Genomic DNA, 21,760 nt, shown 5'->3' on the forward strand with positions numbered 1-21,760 from the left:
ATGTGTGGGTGTCATTGAGTCATGGCTGAAAGAAAATTATAAAAATTATAAATGGGAGCTTAACATCCAAGGATACACATTGTATTGAAAGAACACATAGGTAGGCTGATAGATTTGGTGTGGTTCAGTTGGTTAAAAATGAAATCAATCCTTAGAAAAGGGTGACATTGATTTAGAAAATGTAGAATCCTTGTGGGTAGGGTTAAAAATCTGCAAGGGTAAGAAGACCCTGATGCTACAGGCCTCTAAATAGTAGCCAGGATGTAGGTAACAAATTACAATGGAAGATAGAAAAGGCTTGTCAAAAGGGCAATATTATGATAGTCATAAATGATTTCAATATACAGGTAAATTGGGAAAATAATTTTGGTGCTGGATTCCAGACAGAGAACTTGTACAATGCCTAGAAGATGGCTTTTTAGAGCAGCTGGTTGTTTAGCCTACTAGGGGAAAGGCAATTCTGAAATGGGTGTTGTGTAACAAGCCAGATTTCATTAGGGAGCTTAAGGTAAAGGAACACTTAGGAGCCAGTAATCATAATGATAGAATTCACCATACAATTTGAGAGGGAAAAGCTAAAGTCACATGTATCCATATTACACCAGAGTAATGGAAATTACAGAGGAACTGGCCAAAGTTGATTAGAATTGAACATGAGCAGGGATGACAGCACAGCAGTAATGGCTAGAGTTTCAGGGAGCAATTTGGAAAGGGCAGGACAGATACGTCCCAAAGAAGATGTACTCTAAAGGCAGGATGATGCAACTATGGCTGACAAGGGAAGTCAAAGACAACGTGAAAGCCAAAAAGAGAGCATGTAGTAGAACAAAAATTATTGGGAAGTTAGAAGATTAGAAAACTTTTAAAAACCAACAGAATGCAACTTAAAAAGCCAAATGGGGAGGAAAAGATGAAATATGAAAGTAATATAATAATATCCAATAATATCAGAGGATACTAAAGGATTTTTCAGATATACAAATTGTAAAAAAAAGTGACAATAGGAATTGGACTGCTGGAAAATAATGCTGGGGAGGTAGTAATGGGGGACGAGGAAATGGTGGACAAACTGATTAAGTATTTTGCAGAAGACACTGAGGAAAACACTAGCAGTATACCAGAAATTTGAAAGTGTCAGGGGAAAGAGCTGATATAATGCTGCTATTACTGTGGAGAAGGTGCTTGGGAAACTGAAAGGTCTTATGGTAAATAAGTCCGCTAGACTAGATGGACCAGGGTTCTGAAAAAGGTAGCTGAAGAAATTGTGTTGGAATTAATAGACTGATAAATAACTTCTTGATCCCAAAGGCAACTGTAGTCACTGCAGCATTATAAGTGCACATATATACAAATATAGAGATATTAGAAGAGAAATAAAAAAATTTTTAAAAATAAGCTACATTAAACAGGCCAACAGGAGTGGGTCATCACTTCCTCAGCTATAGGTTGACTCATTATAGACCCTAATAACAGGGTAAAAATTTTCCAGGATTTTCTGGAGGATCCTTTGTTCTACCACAGCCTCCGGTGTGTCCAATTTGACTCCTATAACAGAGCCAGCCTTTCTAATCAGTTTAGTGAGCCAATGCCCCAGTACACCACCACACAGAAGACTGCACTGGCGACAACAGACTGATAGCGGGGGCGGAGTTTCAAGATGGCGACGTAGACATCTGCCTTCGGGCGCTCTTCATTTTTTAAACTATAATCACCCTTTAATCAAATCTTTTCGTACTTAATTACATGGGTTGATACTCACGATTTACTTCTTTTTTAAAATAATACTTGATTTAATCTTTTCAAACTTAAAATGTCTGTATCTAAGAAATCGTCTAAAGACCCTCCATCTCTTGAGGCAATCTCCAGTCTTCTGGATACTAAACTTGCAAGTCTGGAAAATAAGCTTACTGCGAAAATGTCTGAGCTTGAAGAAGTCGTTAGATCGTTTGATACCAAGCTTCAATCGCAGGCAGCAGATATTGAACGGCATGAAGAAAAGTTTGCAGCTCTTGACAAGTTAATTTGTGAAAAAATATGTACTATTGAAACTTTGGAGGAGAAGTTCCGGTCGACCATTAAAATAGTGGAGCAGAGTAAGTTTAAAATCACCGATCTTGAAAACCGATCTCGCAGACAAAACTTGCATATTATCGGATTTCCCGAAAATGTTGAGTCTGGTGACTTAACTGAATATTTCTCTAACTTATTGTGGGAAATTTTCGGTGAGGACGCTTTGCGGGCTAAACCTACTATTGATTGTGCTCACAGAGTTTCGAGATTTTCGATCTCGAGAGATAAGCCATGAGCTGTGATTGTTCGCCTCCATTATCCTCGGGAGAAAGAGCTTTTAATCCGATTAGCTCGTCAGAAAGGTATGATTTCTCACAGAAACATCAAGTTTCAAATTGTTGAAGATTATTCATTTGATGTGATGAAGGCGAGAATCGCTTTTAAACCAGTGATGGCAGAGATTCATTTGATTGGACTTAAACAAGCTTTAAGATACCCAGCGAATCTCAGAATTACATTGAGTGACAACAGTCAGCGCTTCTTTAATACTCTGGAAGAAGCGAAGAAATTCGTTGAAGAATATCAGTCTTCTAGTACAAGTTGAACTATGTGTTATGTTGAAGAATTTTTGGAGAGAAGATGCCATTTCGTTTTGGGCTTTAACTTATGAAACTGCGGTATAGCTTTTTACTTTGGTCTGTAGACCTGGTCTTTTTTTATTATCATGGTTTATAAGAAGCGCTTCTAATTTTACTATAATGTTTTTTTTTCTTTCTTAATTCTTTTCTTCTGAATTGGATATACATGTTAATACTCTGTAATAATGATTTATTTTTTAAGATGTCGTTTCTTCTTCCCATAAGACTTTGCTTTCCGTAAGCATTCATTTGCTTGTACTTGAAAATGGGACGAATGTTTTGGACCTTTTTTTTATATATTGTAGTGATTATTGAATCCTTTTTTAATCCTTTTTTGATGACCTTTTTTTAATAGATTGGTGAATTTACACTTATATTCTGTGATATGGTTTTTTCAAAATGTCGTTTCTTCTTCCCATAAGTCTCTGGTTTTGAAAAGTCATTTTTTTGTATCTGAATATGGAATCTTTTCTTAAAGGTATTTTACACTATTTTAAACTTTAATGTTTATCCTTTTTTACTAATGTTCTTTTGCTTTGTTATATTATTTTTTCATTTTGATTGATATATTCTTTCTTTTTACAACCCTGTATTTATATCCGGGTGTTATATAGACTTTTTTCTTTCTTTTCATGAAGTTGCCATCTTGAAATGGGGGTAATATTAGTATTAGTTTGTGCGCCTGCCGCTTGGCTTTTTTTCGTGGGGTTGGGGGAGGGGTAGGGATCTTTTTTCACGCTTTTGCTTTTTATTTTTTTGCTTTTAGTTTATGGGCCAACTTTAGATTATTAATATTGTTGAAGTGTCATGTTCTCCGGTTGCTCCTGAATCATTTTTCCTTCTTCCTGAATTATTGGTTATGTATTTTTTTAACCTTTTATGATATATACAATTAGTATTGGCATGATGGATAAGTCTATTAATTTTATCTCTTGGAATACTAATGGTTTAAATCATCCGATTAAACGTAAAAAAATATTTAAAGTATTCCATAGACTAAATGCTAATATTATTTTTGTACAGGAGACCCATATTAGGAGGGAGGATAATCAACGCTTTTTTAGGTTCTGGAAGGGTCAACAATTTCACTCGAATTGTACCACCAAAATTAGGGGTGTGTCTATTTTTATAGACCCCTCAATTTCGTTTATACATCATGAAATTATTTCTGATCCACAGGGCAGATTTTTGTTGATAACTGGCTCACTTTTTAATCGAAAAGTGGCTCTAGTTGATATTTATGCTCCAAACTTTGACTGCCCTGAATTTTTTAAACGTTTATTTACTTCCCTCCCTAATCTAAATGAATATATGCTGATAATGGGTGGAGATTTCAACTGTTGTCTGAATCCTTCGATGGATAGATCTAAACCTATTCGAATTCTTCCAAATAGATCAGCCTTACTTATTAATTCCTTTATGGTTGATTCGGGAATTACTGAAATATGGCGGTTTTTGAACCCTAAAGATAAAGAATTTTCATTTTTTTCACATGTTTATCACAGTTATTCTAGAATTGATTATTTCCTTATTGATCATCGTTTATTAACAGATGTTACTGATTGTAAATATGTCTCTATTGCCATTTCGGATCATGCACCTTTGAAGTTATCTATCAAGATTTCGGACTCTTTCAATAATACTAGATCTTGGAGACTTAACGCTACTTTGCTTCAAGATCCAGAATATATCACCTTCATAAAACAGCAAATTGACTTGTTTTTTTCAACAAACTATACCGAAGAGATTGACAGAGGAATACTTTGGGACTCTTTTAAGGCTTTTATCCGTGGACAAATTATCTCATATTCTGTCGGTAAAAGAAAACAAAGATATTTAGATATTGCTTTATTGGTGGATAAAATTAAAGAAATTGATAAGATTTATTCCGTGACTCCTACCAAAGAACTCTATAAGAAGAGAGTTGAGCTTCAAATGGAACATAGTTTACTATTATCTTCTTCAATTGAGAATCAATTAATTAAGACCAGGGCTCAATTTTATATTCATAGTGATCAAACTGGTAAACTGTTAGCTAACCAATTAAAAGCTATTTCGACTAAGCGACAAATTATTAAAATTCGTAAACAAGACGGAAATCTGACCACTGATCATAAAGAAATCAATAATACTTTCCAAGATTTTTATAAATCTTTATATCAATCAGAATTTGATGGCGATCTGTCCATGATGGATAATTTTTTTAACAATTTGAATATTCCTAAACTGACAGATGAAGATCGGAGCTTGTTCGATGCTCCTATTTCTATGGCTGAAATAGGAGAGGCTATCTCATCAATGAATTCAGGGAAAGCTCCTGGTCCTGATGGTGATATTATAGAATCTTTAAAAACTTTTTCTTCTTTGCTTTCCCCTTGGTTATGTGAAATCTTTAATGATGCATTTACTAAGAAGAGATTACCCCAGTCTTTTTATTAAGCTACTATCTCTCTAATTCTTAAAAAAGATAAGGATTCTACTCTATGTGCATTTTATCGCCCTATATCACTATTAAATGTAGACTTTAAGATTCTTACAAAAATTTTAGCTATTAGATTAGAAAAGTTACTATCACAAATTATTTCAGAAGACCAAACTGGTTTTATTAGGAACCGGTATTCCTTTTTTAATATTAGAAAATTGATTAATATAATTTACACTTCTTCACCCACAACCTCAGAATGTGTTATTTCATTAGATGCTGAAAAAGCTTTTGATAGAGTTGAATGGACATACTTATTTAATGCCTTGAGAAATTTTAATTTTAGTCCTAATTTTATATCATGGATTAAATTAATATATTATAAACCTGTTGCTTCTGTTCTTACAAATAATTACAGATCCCCTTTTTTTCAATTATCTCGTGGTACGAGACAAGGTTGTCCCTTAAGTCCTTTATTATTTAATATTGCATTAGAACCTTTAGCCATTGCTATTCGTGAATCCCCTAATATTTTTGGTATTACCCGTAATGAGGAGTTATACAAGTTATCACTTTATGCTGATGACTTGTTGTTATATATTTCTGATCCCGCTATTTCTATTCTATTCCCGCTATTTTATCCTTATTGGTTCAATTTGGTAGTTTTTCTGGTTATAAACTAAACTTGGATAAGAGTGAATTATTCCCTTTAAATGCGCAAACTTTATTGAATGACAGGATACCATTTAAAGTTGTTACTGATAACTTTATTTACTTAGGTATAAAAATTACCAAGAAATATAAAGATTTATTCAGATTGAATTTTTTACCTATACTTCATCAGATTCAACAACTTACTACAAGATGGTCTCCTTTATCCTTATCATTAATTGGCCGGATTAATGCTATTAAAATGATGATTTTACCAAAATTTTTATATTTATTTCAAGCCTTACCAATTTTTATTCCTAAATCTTTTTTTGATAACATTGATTCAAAAATTTCCTCATTTGTGTGGCAAAATAAAAACCCCAGGTTAAGTAAAAGGCAGTTACAAAAATCTAAAAAAGATGGTGGCTTAGCTTTACCTAACTTTAGATTTTACTATTGGGCGAATAATATTCGAAATTTAATATATTGGAAATTAGATTTGGATTCACCATTGTGCCCACAGTGGGTAAATTTAGAATGCAATGATGCACAAGGATATTCTCTATTCTCTGTTCTTGGTTCTTCTCTTCCTGCTGATTTAGTTAAATTCAATAAACAGATATCCAACCCTATTGTCAAACACACATTACGAATTTGGTTTCAATTTCGTAAGTTTTTTACTCTGGAAAAACTTTGTTCTAGATAGCCCTATCTTACTTAACTTCTTTTTTAAACCTTCTTTGACAGATCAAGCTTTTAGCATATGGAAAAGGAAAGGTATAATATGTTTTCGAGATCTTTTTTTTGAAGGTAGTTTGATGTCTTTCGACCAACTTTCCAACAAATTTAAGTTACCTAAATCTAATTTTTTTAGATACTTACAAATCAGAAATTTTTTACATAAAGTTCTACCATCCTTCCCCAATTCAACTTTGATAGATTTTTCAGATATGATTTTTACCTTAAATCCTTGTCAGAAGGGATTAGTGGCTCTTATTTATAATATGATTATGAAGATACAACCAGAAATATCAGGTAGAATTAAACAAGAATGGGAAAAAGAACTTCAATATAATATATCAACAGAAAAATGGGAAAAAATTCTACAAATGGTTAATTCTTCTTCTATATGTGCTAAACATGCTTTAATACAATTTAAGGTTGTACATAGAGCCCATATGTCTAAAGATAAACTTGCTCGATTCTATTCTCATATTAACCCTCAATGTGACAGATGTCATTTAGATGTGGCCTCATTGACCCACATGTTTTGGTCATGTCCCACCTTACATAACTATTGGAAGGACATATTTGCTATTATTTCCTCAATTTGGAATATTGATTTACAACCTCATTTTATTACTGCAGTTTTTGGTATACCAAATGAGGATGGTAACCGGTTTTCCCCTTCAATTAGACGAATGATCGCCTTTGTAACATTAATGGCCAGAAGGTCTATATTACAAAATTGGAAAGAAGTAAATCCTCCTACCACGTTTCAGTGGTTCTCTCAAACTATTTCTTATTTGAGCTTAGAAAAAATTAGAAGCACTATTTTTGACTCATCAATTAAATTTGAAGAAACTTGGGGACCGTTCATTCGACATTTTCATATGAATTAATTTGGTCTCTTCCAGACCTTTTCTCTTTTTATTCTTGTTCTGGTATGGAGTTCCGGAGTTTTTGACACTACCATATACATATAAACTGTTATTATTGCCCATGTTAGTTTAGTTTAGGTTTTATTTTTTTTCAATATATATTCTTTTTTCATTTATTCTTGTTCTTTTTCATGTATAATCAATATAGGTTAGATTGATTAATGTACTTTTTTTTGCTGATATTTTAATGATATTGTTATTCTATTACTAATTTAACTAAGTCTAATGTACTCATAACCTATTCAATATTACAATATGTTTTTTTATATATGAAATTCAATAAAAAGATTGAAAAAGAAAGAAAAAGAAACAGACTGATAGAACATGCGAAGGAGAGGCCTGTATAGTCCAAAGGACCTCAGTCTCCTCAGGTGGTAGAGGTGATTCTGGCCCTTCTTGTATACAGCCTCTGTGTTGATGCTCCATTCAAGTTTATCATTCACGTGCCCACCCAAGTACTTGTAGGTCCTCACCACATCCATTCTTCATTGTCAATAGTTATAAGGAACAGTGCAGGCTTAGTCTTCCTAAAATTCACCACCATCTCCTTTGCCTTACTTTAAGATGCAGATAATTCAGATGATTCAGCTTGCACCATTTGGCAAAATAGTGATCTTTCAATAATCAATAGATTCTGGCATGGTTCCAGAGGACAGGAAAATTGCAAATGTCACCCCATTCTTCAAGAAGGAAGGAAGGCAGCAGAAAGGAAATTATAGGCCAGTTAGCCTGACCTCAGTGGTTGGAAAGATGTTGGAGTTGATAGTTAAGAATGTGGTTTCAGGGTAGTAAAATAGGCAATCATTAGTCTGCTTTCCTTAAGGGGAAATCCTGCCTGACAAAACTGTTGGAATTCTTTGTGAAAATAACAAACAGGACAGAGAAAGGAGAATCATTGGATGTTGTGTACTTGGATTTTCAGAAGGTTTTTGACAAGGTGCCACACATGAGGCTGTTTAACAAGGTAAAAGCCCATGCTATTCCAGTAAAGATATCAACAATGATAGAGTTTTAGCTGATTGGCAGGAGGCAAAGAAAGGGAATAAAGGAAGCCTTTTCTGACTGGCTGCCAGTGACAACCAGTGATCGGTAGGGGTCGATGCTGTAACTGCTTCTTTTTATGCTGTATGTCAGTGAATTCCATGACGGAATTGATGGCCCTGTAGCCAAATTTTCTGACGATACAAAGACAGGTGGAGGAACAGGTAGTGTTGAAGAAGCAGGAAGGCTGCAGAAGGACTTACGACAGATTAGGAGAATGGGCAATGAAGTGGCAAATGAAATATATTGTTGGGAAGTATATGGTCATGCACATTGGTAAAAGGAATAAAAGCTTAGACTACTTTCTAAACAGGGAGAAAATGCAAAAATCCAAGGTGCAAAGTGACTTGGGACACCTCGTGCATGATCCTTTACAAGACAATAGTCAGGCCGCATTTGGAGTACTGTCAACAGTTTCAGGCCCCATATCTCAAAAAGGATGTCATTAGAGAGTCCAGAGGAGGTTCATAGGGATAATTCCAGGAACAAAGGGGTTAACACATGAGGATTGTTTGGCAGCTTTGGCCCTGTATTTACTGGAATTTCGAAGACTGTATGGGGATCTCATTGAAATATACCAAATGTTGAAAGGACAAGATAGGGTGGATGTGGAGAAGACGTTTCTGATGGTGCAGGCATCTAGAACTAGAGAGCACAGCCTCAAAATTGAGTGGCAACCTTTTAGAACAGAGGTAAGGAGGAATTTTTCTTTGGCCAGAGAATGGTGAATCTGTAGAATGCTCTGCCACAGACTGCAGTGGAGGCCAAGTCTGTGGGTATAGTTAAGGCGGAAGGTGATTATTTCCTGATTGGTCAGGGCATCAAAAGACATGGTGAGAAGGCAGGAGAATGGGATTGAATGGGATCCGGGATCAGCCATGATGGAATGGCAGAGCGGACTCAATCGGCTGAATGATCTAATTGTGCTCCTGTGTCTTAGAAACAAATGAGAGACCATTGAAACTAATGTTTTAATTGTAATTTTCTTTGCAGTTTAACAATTAATTATCTATTTGTATTTTAACTAGTTCTTATATGTATATAACAGTTTAATATGCCTTTAGTGGCTATACAAAATATCATTCTGGAAAGCTCTGGAAGTTTCTTTGCTTTGCAGTATTTGAATAAGTGCTTTCTCATTAATTAACTATTATAGACAAATTTGAATCTTTATGGGTATAAAAAACGCTGAACATCGCCATCTTAAATATTAGCATTGTGGTCTTTTGGCCTTTAAGCCTTCTGCTTCTAGCTTCTGCTCCTGTATCCTTTGTTCGATGAATGCTTTGTAAAATGATCGTGAAGAAACAGGTTTTGTGCCTCTTCCCAGGCTTCTGAAAGAACCTTGGATTAAAACACCAGAATCCAACAAGGTGAATGACTTTTTAATCAAAACCAGAAAACTGAGAGTCTGAAGAAGTGCTAACATACAGGAAAATAAAAAAAAGATAAAAAGTACTGTAAATAAAAGGTTTGTGATAGAATACAATGCAGGAAAGATGAAATAATAAAAAGATTGATGGTGTAGAAAAACCAGGTGTGTACCAGGAGTAACAGAACAAATAGTCCACAATGGCTGTGGTGTTTACTTAAAAACAGGAAGATTGTTACTGAACTTCATTACCAAAAAGCTCAATACTGATTCTGTACAATACCCATTCAAAATCAGGTGTTATCTAATGACAAGCTTTACTGTTGACAATGTACTGCCCAAGGACATAGAAGTCAGAAAGTGAGGGTGGAGCTGAGAATTCAATGTGGCAAATGCTCAAAAGCTTGAGGTCATACTTGCAGATTGCAATCGGCATATCCAGTGTGGAAGGTCATATTATTAACAAATTTGCCTTGTAAAATACAACTACAGAGCTGAACCCCCAGAAATTGTAAATCCTATGATGTCACAGCTGATAAACATTTGACCGTACCTGGCAATAAAGACTCAATGCAACAGGCTGATTCTGTAGAGTCATAAAAAAATCTCCTCTGTTCATCTCACTTTTTAGATGCATCACAACAGTGTACACTGGAATGAAAACACATCAGGGAAATATCAATATTACATGATCAATGTTTTATAAACATAACAGTCCTTAAAATATTCACTTTAGTTAAGGAAGCTATTTGCTCTAACTTTAGCTATTCTCTATCTGCCCAAAAGAAGTGGGGGAGAGAGGAAGGGAGAGGGAGAGAGAGAGAGAGGGGGAGAGAGAGAGAGGGGGAGAGAGAGAGAGGGAGAGAGAGAGAGAGGGAGAGAGAGAGAGAGGGAGAGAGAGAGAGAGGGGGGGAGAGGGAGAGGGGGGGAGAGGGAGAAAGGGGGAGAGGGAGAGAGGGGGAGAGGGAGAGAGGGGGAGAGGGAGAGAGGGGGAGAGGGAGAGAGGGGGAGAGGGAGAGAGGGGGGAGAGGGAGAGAGGGGGAGAGAGAGAGGGGGAGAGAGAGAGGGGGAGAGAGAGGGGGAGAGAGAGAGGGGGAGAGAGAGAGGGGGAGAGAGAGAGGGGAGAGAGAGAGGGGGAGAGAGAGGGGGAGAGAGAGGGGGAGAGAGAGGGGGAGAGAGAGGGGGAGAGAGAGGGGGAGAGAGAGGGGGAGAGAGAGGGGGAGAGAGAGGGGGAGAGAGGGGGGGGAGAGAGAGAGAAATTACATAATTTAATTTTCATAACTATTATGAAATAGTAATCAAAACCACTGTACATACTGGAAGTCTGAATCTCATTGCATCTACTAATGAGATCAGAAACTATATCAAACCTAATGTTGATAATTTTGCATTTACTCCGTACAGAGCTTTGCAGTATGCTCATGTGAAAAGCTTGCTAAACTTACCAGGTAATTAAATAAACATTAACAATCACTATGGGGAAAAAAATTCAAAGTTAAACAATCATACAAGCAACTAGTCGTCTTGACCCTAATCAAGCCACTTTTTACCAATAAAACTAACAGACATGAACAAAAAAAAACACCAACTCATTAAGCAATGGCTCGTTGTGTAAAGGTGCCATGCTGCTGGAGACCTATGAGGTGGTTAGCTATTTGACCCCAGGATCAAAGGTAATTTCTGAGAAGTCTTCACGTAAAAGTTGAGAATGAAACAGACTTTACCTTCAACAGATAGCAACCAAACAGGAACTATTATAAAACACAGTGGCAAACTGTAGTTATCACTACCCCACCCATCCCCACCTCCCCATACATACTTCATCCAGTCATGTTACAATAGTCCTCAGTTACCTATAGTATGAGTCAGAAATAATGGTGAACACCTTTGCTATAATGTATTGATCTGCAATTCTCATTTCTCAAATGGAGCTGCTATATTATGGATGGAGACTGGATCTTTTTAACTTACTCTCCTACATAGCCTGTCCTTCAGATTTCTGAATGGCTGGGCAAGTGTAGAAATTTGTGAAATTGATGACATCTCTCCATAATGTTGTTGCTGTTCTTAATGAAAGCATCTCTGAAGCAATTGGCATAGATGTGTGACCAAGTAATTTTTCAAAAGACATTGAGAATTTCTCCTTCTTTTTAATAGAGCCCAAATTACACCAGCCCATCAACAAATAGCATAAAACTTAATATAAGTTATCTGGCCAATTGTTAACCTTTCCACACATTAAAATATAACTAGAGTGAGATGTTCTTCAAGAACTCTGCCAAGTACCACCAATCAAAATCTTACAGTGAAAAACCAGTTATATATGGATGTGTATCTAAAACTAAAAGGTGGGCAAACAACCCCTGAGCCCAAGAACAAGGTATGATGTGCTAAGTACAGAAAAATGAAGCAGTGCAGAAGCAAATATTTTCCAACACCGTAAGGAGTAAAACTGTCACCGGTCCACACTCCACATCTGACCAACACTTTGCATCTCTCTCTGGATGATACAGTGAGGCTACAAAGTAGCCTCCTGAAGCTAAAGAGAACCCAATTAAATAAATTACACAAATAACAGTATACTTGTTCATCTATTTATTGAGAAAATGATACAATATTACATGTATTTGTTGGAAGAAGTCTATGAACCTTTGCTTTCAGTAACTGGTATGAGCCTCTTGTACAGCAAACACTTCAACCAAACATTTTCAGTAACTGATCAGTCCTGCACATCAGCTTTGAGGAATTTCTCCTTACAAAACTGCTTCAGCTCTGGGATGCTGGTGGACTTTCTTGCACAAACTGCTTGCTTCAGGTTCTTCCAAAACATTTCTATAGGATTAAGGCCAGCAGTTTGACTCGGCCATTCCAAAACATGAACATTCTTAAACCATTTTGTTGTTGATTTACTCTTGTCTTTCGGATCATTCTTTGTCTTGTTGCATTATTTAACATCTATTAAGCTTCAGGTGATAGACTGCTACCCTGACATTCTCCTTTAAAATGTCTTGATACAATTTTGAATTCACTATCCAGGCCCTGAGGCAGCAAAGCAGCCTCAGTGGAAAAAGGCCACTGCACACCAACACCAAAAACCATGACTTCCACATGATTCACAGTTGGGGTGAGGTTTTGGTGTTGGTGTGCAGTGGCCTTTTTCCTCCAAACATAGCAATGTGCATTTCTACCAAAAAAGTTCAACTTTTGTCTCATCTGTCCCCAGAAAATTGTCTCAGAAGCGTGTAGAACATCCAGCTGGTCTTTTGCAAACTTGAGAAATGCAGCAATGTTTTTTTGGAGAGCAGTGGTTTCCTCTGTGGTGTCCTTCCATGAACATCATTCTTGTTCAATGTTCTTCTTATAGCGAACACATGAACAGAGACTAGCAATTTCTAGAGATTTCTGCAGGTCTTTTGCTATTACCCTGGGTTCTTTTTCACCTCCTTCAGTATTGCATGTTTGCTCTTACTGTGATCTTTGCAGGATGCCAACTCCTAGGGAAAGTAGCAACAACTACTGAGCTTCCTCCATTTGGAGACAATTTCTCTTACTGTGGATTGATGAACACTCAGGACTTTAGAAGTACTTTTGTAGCCTTTTCCAGCTTCACGCATCTTTACAGTTCTTCTAAGGTCTTCTGAAAGTTGTTTTGATCAACGCATCGTGCACACGAACGGATCTTTTTTAAGAGCAGGCTCTGTCAGTAACCTGACTTTGTGTGTCTTTTTTATAGGGCAGGGCACCTCGACAACCCACACCTCCAATCTCATCTCATTGATTGAAACATCTGACTCCAAATAGCTTTTATAGAAGGCGTTACCCCAGAGGTTCACATGCTTTTTCCAACAAACACAAGTAATATTGGATTATTTTTCTCAATAAGTAAGTGAACAAGTATAATGTTTTTTGTGTCATTCATTTAATTGGATTCCCTTTATCTAGTTTTAGGACTACGTGAAGATCTAACCACATTTTGAGTCATAGTTATGCAGAAATAGATAAAATTCTACAGCATTCACAAACATCCTAGCACCACTGTAAATGCTGGAATTTGCACTAACAGCACTGCTGCATATATTCAAAACCACTGATATTATACAAATGAGATTGTTTGTTAGAAAGTCACTCTTAGATTCATCAGTCAAGTATTCCCCCTCTCCCTCAAAGACTTGACTAGTGTGATTTTCACTGCTATGCTGAGCACTCACAATTACAATGACATTGTGGACTCCATTCAAGAAACAGGTGCATTAAAAATGGGACGAATCCCAAGAAGTGGTGATGTATGAATTACAGATCGCTTTTTAAAAAGTCAGAAGCCTTTTTTAGAAATTACAACATAAGTGATTTCAGTTAAGTCGATAGCCAAGAGAAGTCATAACGTAGCAAATACTTTATCATCTCCCACATTTAATGGACTTGACATCTGTTACTCTTACAAACCTCAATGACCTCTGTTAAATCATCATAATCATTTCCCATCACTCCAATCCTAGCAGACTAGTATGCATGCTACGTGCACACTGAATACCATGCTAACCTTTAAGGATGAATTACAACCTATAGGCTAACAAGAAAAATTTGCACTGTAGAAAAGCAATAAACAAAAAAATGTTGACTTCTTTCAGTGCAACCTGACAGAGAGAACATTCCCCTTGACTTCAACATATACGAGATAAAAGGCAGAAGTCTCCTCTGATGCTGACGCCACAGCAGACCTGAAGCATAGTGGTGACTTACCAAAGGGGGGGGCACAGATTTATCTTGCATCTGGTCCTCAGTTTCAGGCCAGGGAAGCTTGGCATCAGAAGAAATATCCCATTTACAAGAATGGGGTTGCCAAAACCATGGATAATGATGCTGAAAACTGATTTTCTTTCGTACGTGCAATGCCATTAATTTTTAGTATTTTAATGTACTTTTGATTAAACTGAACTGCATTTAAAAACAATATTATTAAATCCATTTTTGTAGTGTTATGTCTCTGATTATCAAGAGAGATTTCACTACAGTTAAAAACCTCGATAGCCAGGTACCCACTCAGCACGATTGGACGCTCGTCAGATACAGGAGGCGCAAATGGAGTGTGGGGGATGCAAGACGGATGTGTCAGCCTGATAAGCGTCCTCTGAATATGGGCAGGTGGGTATGAGGTTCAAAATAAACTGGAACGATAATACCCTCAATTTTCTTCCATAGAATAGAGATTTTACCAAGACCGGAAGCTATGTAATCGCTTCCTTTATCTTTTAAGATCAATTTAAGGAATTGCCAGCTATGATAACGAATTGAAATATGACAAAATTCAACCAGCTTGGAGGCTGCTGGTTACATCTGCATTTACCTAAATCAGTGTCTCCACTTTCTATTGCTTTAAGTAGTGCCAGCTGACTTCTTTTCATCTTCAACAGCAAGGGTACTTGCTCACCAGATCTTGGCTCATACTCTAGAAGCTGGAACAAAACACAATATAGCAGCTTTCTTCAGAGATATTCGACGTGCATCTCATGCCAAGTAACTAAATTGTACTTTTGAAAAAGTAATTTACTTCATTCAGAATTTACTATTGATATGCTAAGGCTAATGAGGTTCTATACCAGTGACAATTTCAAGGTATATTAAACAAGAGCAAATGCAGACATGATATGAAACATACAATAGCATATTTACCTGGAATTTACCATTAGCTTCTGCAAAAACACCTCTCTGTTTCACCTTGAAAATTAACTAAATATTATGATTTATCTATACTTGAATGAAAGACATGATCTAAACTCACCATAGAAATGATTCTTTATTTCATTCTGTGTGACGTCCTGGATCCCCCTCTCATCCAGTCTCCTCACCTCACTCTGGTTCCCCTTCTGCTTTCCTTTCATCCATAGTCCATTGTCCCCTTTTTCTTCAGCTCTTTACTTCTTCCACTTATCACCTCTCAGTTTTTTTCTTCATTCCCTCCCACCTGGTCTCATGTATCACCTGCAATCTTGTACCTCTTCCCCTCCCTTCCATCTTCTTATTCTGGCTTCTGCCGTCTTCTTTTCCAATCCTAATGAAGGACCGCAGCCTGCAATATCAACTATTTATTCTCCTCCATAGATGCTGCCTGAATTGCTGAGTTATGGGTAGCATTGCAGCAGATGTATTAACTGCTACACCTTGATTTAACTTCTGATTAATCTTTGCTGGTTTTAAATTATCCATTTCAAAAGTTTAATTTCTGTCTCGAAACCATATTGACAATCAATTTATACTTCCCTTCTTCAGCAGGTAATCAGATGCTATTCTAACACTGCTCATCTTTAAAGTTTTCGCAATATTTCAATGAATGGGAGACTGCAATCATTAGACTAATTTAGGTCAGCAATGCCTCTTGTTTCATATAGTACCAGCTAAAGTTTGAACTGAGCTGTCAGTTTCTTCAGGACCCAGACAACCTCCCTACATACTTGCTATTGGGCACCAATTCCCAATCATAAAACATAACTCAGCAAGCTTGCATCGCTCTCATTTTGATTTGTGTACAAGAAATTTGGCTTTTGTACCATAAGACCATAAAATATAAGATATAGGAGCAGAATTAGGCCATTTGCCCAACAAGCTTGGTCCGCCATTTCATCATGGCTGATCCAATTTTCCTCTCAGCAGCAATATCCTACCTTCTCCTTCTGTCCCTTCATGACCATTCAAGAAGCTATCAACCTCTGCCTTAATTATATATAAAGATTTGGCCTCCACAGCTGCTTGTGGCAAAGAATTCATAGATTCACCATTCTCTGCCTGAAGAAATTCCTCCTCATCTCTATTCTAAAAGGACATCCCTCTATTCTGAAGCTGTGTCTTAGACTCTTCCACCAAAGGAAACTTCCTCTCCATTTCCAAGGCCTTTCACCATTCAATAAACTTCAATGAGGTCACCCGTCATTCTTCTGAATTCCAGCAAATACAAGTCAAGAAACGCTCTTCATATGATAAACCATTCAATCCTGGAATCATTTTCATGATACTCCTTTGAACCCTCTCCAGTTTCAACATATCCTTTCTAAGGGGCCCAAAACTGCTCACAATACTCCAAGTGAGGCCTCACCAGTGGTTTATGAAGTTTCAACATTACACCCTTTCTTTTATATTCTAGTCCTCTTAAAAAGAATGTTAACATTGCATTTGCCTTCCACACCACAGACTCAATCTGCAAATGAACCTTTAGGAAATCTTGTATAAGGACTCCCAAGTCCGTTTTTTGCCCCAGTTTTTTTGTATTTTCTTTCTATTTATAGTCAACCCTTTCATTTTTTCTACCAAAGTATATGACCATACACTTCCCAACACTGTATTCTATCTGCCATTTCTTTTGTCCACTCTCTTACAGAAGATGCCTTCTGTAAATCCAAGTACAGTACACAACATCAACCAATTCTCTTTTGTCTATCCTGCTTGTTATTTCTTCAAGGAATTCCAACAGATTTGTAAGGAAAGATTTTCCCTCGAGGAAACAATGCTAACTGCAGCCTATTTTGCCATGTGCCTCCAAGTACCCCGAGACCTCATCCTTAATAATTGACTCCAACATCTAACTAACCACTGACGTCAAACTAACTGGCCTAAAGTTTCTTTTCTTCTGCCTCTCTCCCTTCTTGAAGAGTGGAATGACATTCGCAAATTTCCAGTCTTCTGGAACCATTCCCGAATCCAATGATTCTTGAAGTATCAGTACTAGTGTCTCCATGATCTCTTCAGCCACTTCTTTCAGAACCCTGGGGTGTACACCATCTGGCCCAGGTGAGTTATCTACCTTCAGACCTTTCAGTTTCCCAAGAAACTGCTCTCTAGTTATAGTAACTTCACCACACTTCAAGATCCCTGAACTTGCAACTTCTACCATACTGCTAATGTCTTCCACCAGGAAGACTGATGCAAAATACTTATTAAGTTTACTATTAAAGAGGGTCAAAGTACTTTCTGTGCCAACTTGACTACAAATTATAATTTGAATCACAATAGGTTGATAGTTCATGAAATTACTATCTCTGATCATCACCTACAATGTATCTGAGAGGACATTTTAAAGATGCCAAACACATCAGATAGCATCAATGTCACTGATTATCTACTAAAGCTTCTTTTAACTCAATACCCATTTAATTACAGCTATGTCCCTAATGAATTCAAAATTTTAACTTTAATTTTCTCTCAAAAGTGGCTGCATGTATTGTCGATCACTTTCAACCTTTTCTACTTATATTAAAGTATTTCCATTATTATTTATCTCATCTGTATCCTTTAATGCACTAATGCTTTTCAACACATTTCAGCCTTACCTTAGATTTATATCAGAAATCTACTGAAGATTACATTTAAAATTCAGTTTCCAATACTATTTCCAGATTCATTTCCCAATACTATTTCTTCTTCACCATATGTTCAATAATCAGTTGAGATGTGAATAAGACTTGTATTTTGCAACATGTGATTTTTTTTCCATCAAAAATAACATTACTGTTGAGATTACTATTTGAGTAGACTTGGCTAGATTCAAGCTAAACTCAAAAAAGTAGCTGTATAGAATAAACCACGTATAGAAAAAAAATTAATAATCTAACTAGAAAACCACTCTTGAAAAAAGAAATTACAGGATTAATGAATGCTGAGAAGTGACATAATTTAATGTAACAGTAAGAAAGCCCCATTAGAAACACAGAAAACCTAAAGCACAATACAGCCCATAAAGTTGTGCCGAACATGTTCCTTACCTTAGAAATTACTAGGGTTATCCATAGCCCTCTATTTTTCTAAGGTCCATGTACCTATCCAAACTTCTCCTAAAAGACCCCATCGTATCCAACTCCACCACCATTGCCGGCAGCCCATTCCTCGCACTCACCACTCTGCGTAAAAAACTTATCCCTGACATCACCTCTGTACCTATTCCCAAGCACCTTAAACCTGTTCCCATTTCAGCCCTGGGAAAAAGCCTCTGACTATTATTGACACTACATTTAAGATTCCTGATGTTTACGAATATTTCAACTGTATTACAATAACTTCCAGAAACCTCATTTTCTTTAAAGTTTCTTTTCTCATTAGTCATCATTGAAGTAGCTTATTACTGTTTCATTATCATCACTTAATTTGTGCACGTTCAATACTGATTTTTTTAACCAAAGTTCTAAAAGAAAGCACACCATTAAACAAATAAGGCAGCTGAATTCCAGTAGAATTCTCTATTACAGCACAACATAGGAAAAAAGGATTGAATTTTACTCACTTTTATTGCTAGCTCTGTCCTGCCACAATCATAAGCTTTAGCAGCAATTTCGGAATAAGAAATGCCAGGGGTGTCCCCAAGTCTGTGGTTGATTGCACGAGCAATACTATCATCAGGTTCTTCCTTCTGTTGAACCTATGGATTACAGATGTTTATCACAGAAAGAACACAATATCGCTGTATGCTTTTGGGGTGGGGGCGGATGGGGATGGGGGTGTTGGTAGAATAACAGGACTATGGGAAAGTTAATTTTTAAAACTCCAGAGAGCTGGTATAGAATCCTGGAGTAAATGGCCTTTTTCTGTTTTGTGATAATGAGAACCACTTAAAAGTTCTTCCTTCAAAACCTGAAGGGCATTTTCCAAGTTCTGCAGCAATAACCCTGGGTTTCTCTCCCAGGAAGCGTTTATCTCTTTTAATCGCTCCCAGGAAATTATATGCTTTAAGCCAGAACAGTGTACTGTGATACCACAAGTGTCTGGGGTCAGATATATAATGCCATTTCCTTTTAATCCCATGTTGCTGGTGTAAAAAAAGGATCAATTTGCGTTTGGTTCTGTTCTATGCCAAGAACAGAAGTATATGTCCAAATCGGAGGTGTATTACAGAGCAATCAAAACTTTGGTACTTGACATAACTGCTGTCAGGGAATTTCAAACAAAAACAGTTGTACTCCTGATCACTAGTCCTAACACATAATGCGCAACATGGCCTCAGCTTTCAATGATCCAATGGTTGGACACCTAACAATGTTTACTGTCCAAGGGTAAACAAGAAAAATGACCAGTCTCACAAAGTATTACAGAACTGCATTTAACGAAAAATCATATCACAATGTTGCTACTGTCAGAACAAAGTGGACAAAGGAAAAGTAGACATTTTTTCATTTAACTGAAGGATGATTACTGAATATTTAATTTCAGCAGGAAAATAAAGACGTCATTTACCTTATAACAAGCCCAGTGAGCCAAAATCCGACTTGCTCCTTGTAATTCTGATATTTTCATATACTCACAAATTTTTATTGCAAGAGGATACAGCTTACGTAAAATTAATCTGAGGAAATAAGAGAAAAAAAACAGGACTGAAACAATTCCCTCATATTTCTCCAACTAAACAGGAAACAAAGAGTAGTGATTAACGGGTCCTTTTCGAAATGGCAGGCTGTGGCCAGTGGGGTACCGCAAGGTTCAGTGCTGGGACCACAGCTGTTTACAATATACATTAATGATTTAGATGAAGGGATTAAAAGTAACATTAGCAAATTTGCTGATGTCACAATGCTGGGTGGCAGTGTGAAATGTCAGGAGGATGTTATGAGAATGCAGGGTGACTTGGACAGATTGGGTGAGTGGGCAAATGTATGGCAGATGCAGTTTAATGTGGATAAATGTGAGGTTATCCACTTTGCTGGCAAGAACAGGAAGGCAGATTACTATCTAAATGGAGTCAAGTTAGGAAAAGGGGAAGCACAACGAGATCTAGGTGTTCTTGTACATCAGTCAATGAAAGCAAGCATGCAGGTACAGCAGGCAGTGAAGAAAGCTAATGGCATGCTGGCTTTTATAACAAGAGGAATTGAGTATAGGAGTAAAGACGTCCTTTTGCAGCTGTACAGGGCCCTGGTGAGACCCCACCTGGAGTATTGTGTGCAGTTTTGGTCTCCAAATTTGAGGAAGGACATTCTTGCTATTGAGGGAGTGCAGCGTAGGTTCACAAGGTTAATTCCTGGAATGGCGGGACTGTCATATGTTGAAAGATTGGAGCGACTGGGCTTGTATACACTAAAATTTAGAAGGATGAGAGGGGATCTGATTGAAACATAAGATTATTAAGGGATTGGACACGCTGGAGGCAGGAAGCATGTTCTCACTGATGGGTGAGTCCAGAACTAGAGGCCACAGTTTAAAAATAAGGGGTAGGCCATTTAGAACAGAGATGCGGAAAAACTTTTTCACCCAGAGAGTGGTGGATATGTGGAATGCTCTGCCCCAGAAGGCAGTGGAGGCCAAGTCTCTGGATGCATTCAATAGAGAGTTAGATAGAGCTCTTATAGATAGTGGGGTCAAGGGATATGGGGAGAGGGCAGGAACGGGGTACTGATTGTGTATGATCAGCCATGATCACAGTGAATGGCGGTGCTGGCTAGAAAGGCCGAATGGCCTACTCCCGCACCTACTGCCTATTGCCTATAAATACAAGTTCACATCTTAAAAGTTTTGATGTTCAAAGTAAATTTATTACCAAAGTACATATATATCACCATATACAACACCGAGATTCCTTTTCTTGCGGGCATACTCAGTAAATCCATAATAGAATAGTAACAAGAATAACCCAATGAAAGAGCACGCCAACTGGCCGTTCAACCAGTGTATAAAAGTCAATAAATTGTGCAAATACATTAACAAAGAAATAACTTAAAAAGTAATAAATAAATAATAAATATTGAGAATGTGAGATTATAGTCCTTGAAAGTGAGTCCATAGGTTGTTGGAACACCTCAGTGATGGGGCAAGTGAAGTTGAATGAAGCTATCCCCTTTGGTTCAAGAGCCTGATGGTTGAGGAGCAATAACTGTTTCTGAACCTGCTGGTGAGGGTCCTGTACCTTCTTCCTGATGGCAGCAGTGAGAACACAGTATGACCTGGGTGGCAGGGTTCCCTGATGATGAATGCTACTTTTCTGCAATAACGTTCC

The 21,760-nt window shown here is 37.2% G+C and overlaps 1 protein-coding gene across 1 annotated transcript in view; it reads right to left on the reverse strand.

Moving 5' to 3' along the window:
* vps16 (VPS16 core subunit of CORVET and HOPS complexes) overlaps positions 1-21,760 on the reverse strand; it is a 107,124-nt gene that overhangs the window by 36,174 nt on the left and 49,190 nt on the right. Inside the window, exons 15-18 of the mRNA XM_059967006.1 lie at positions 20,008-20,116; positions 19,061-19,195; positions 15,140-15,248; positions 10,349-10,446 (exon numbers count right to left, since the gene is read on the reverse strand). Coding sequence (XP_059822989.1) covers positions 10,349-10,446; positions 15,140-15,248; positions 19,061-19,195; positions 20,008-20,116 — 451 coding nt within the window. The remainder of the gene's footprint in view (positions 1-10,348; positions 10,447-15,139; positions 15,249-19,060; positions 19,196-20,007; positions 20,117-21,760) is intronic.

The sequence above is a fragment of the Hypanus sabinus genome, chromosome 4, assembly GCF_030144855.1.
Source record: "Hypanus sabinus isolate sHypSab1 chromosome 4, sHypSab1.hap1, whole genome shotgun sequence".
Taxonomy (NCBI): domain Eukaryota; kingdom Metazoa; phylum Chordata; class Chondrichthyes; order Myliobatiformes; family Dasyatidae; genus Hypanus; species Hypanus sabinus.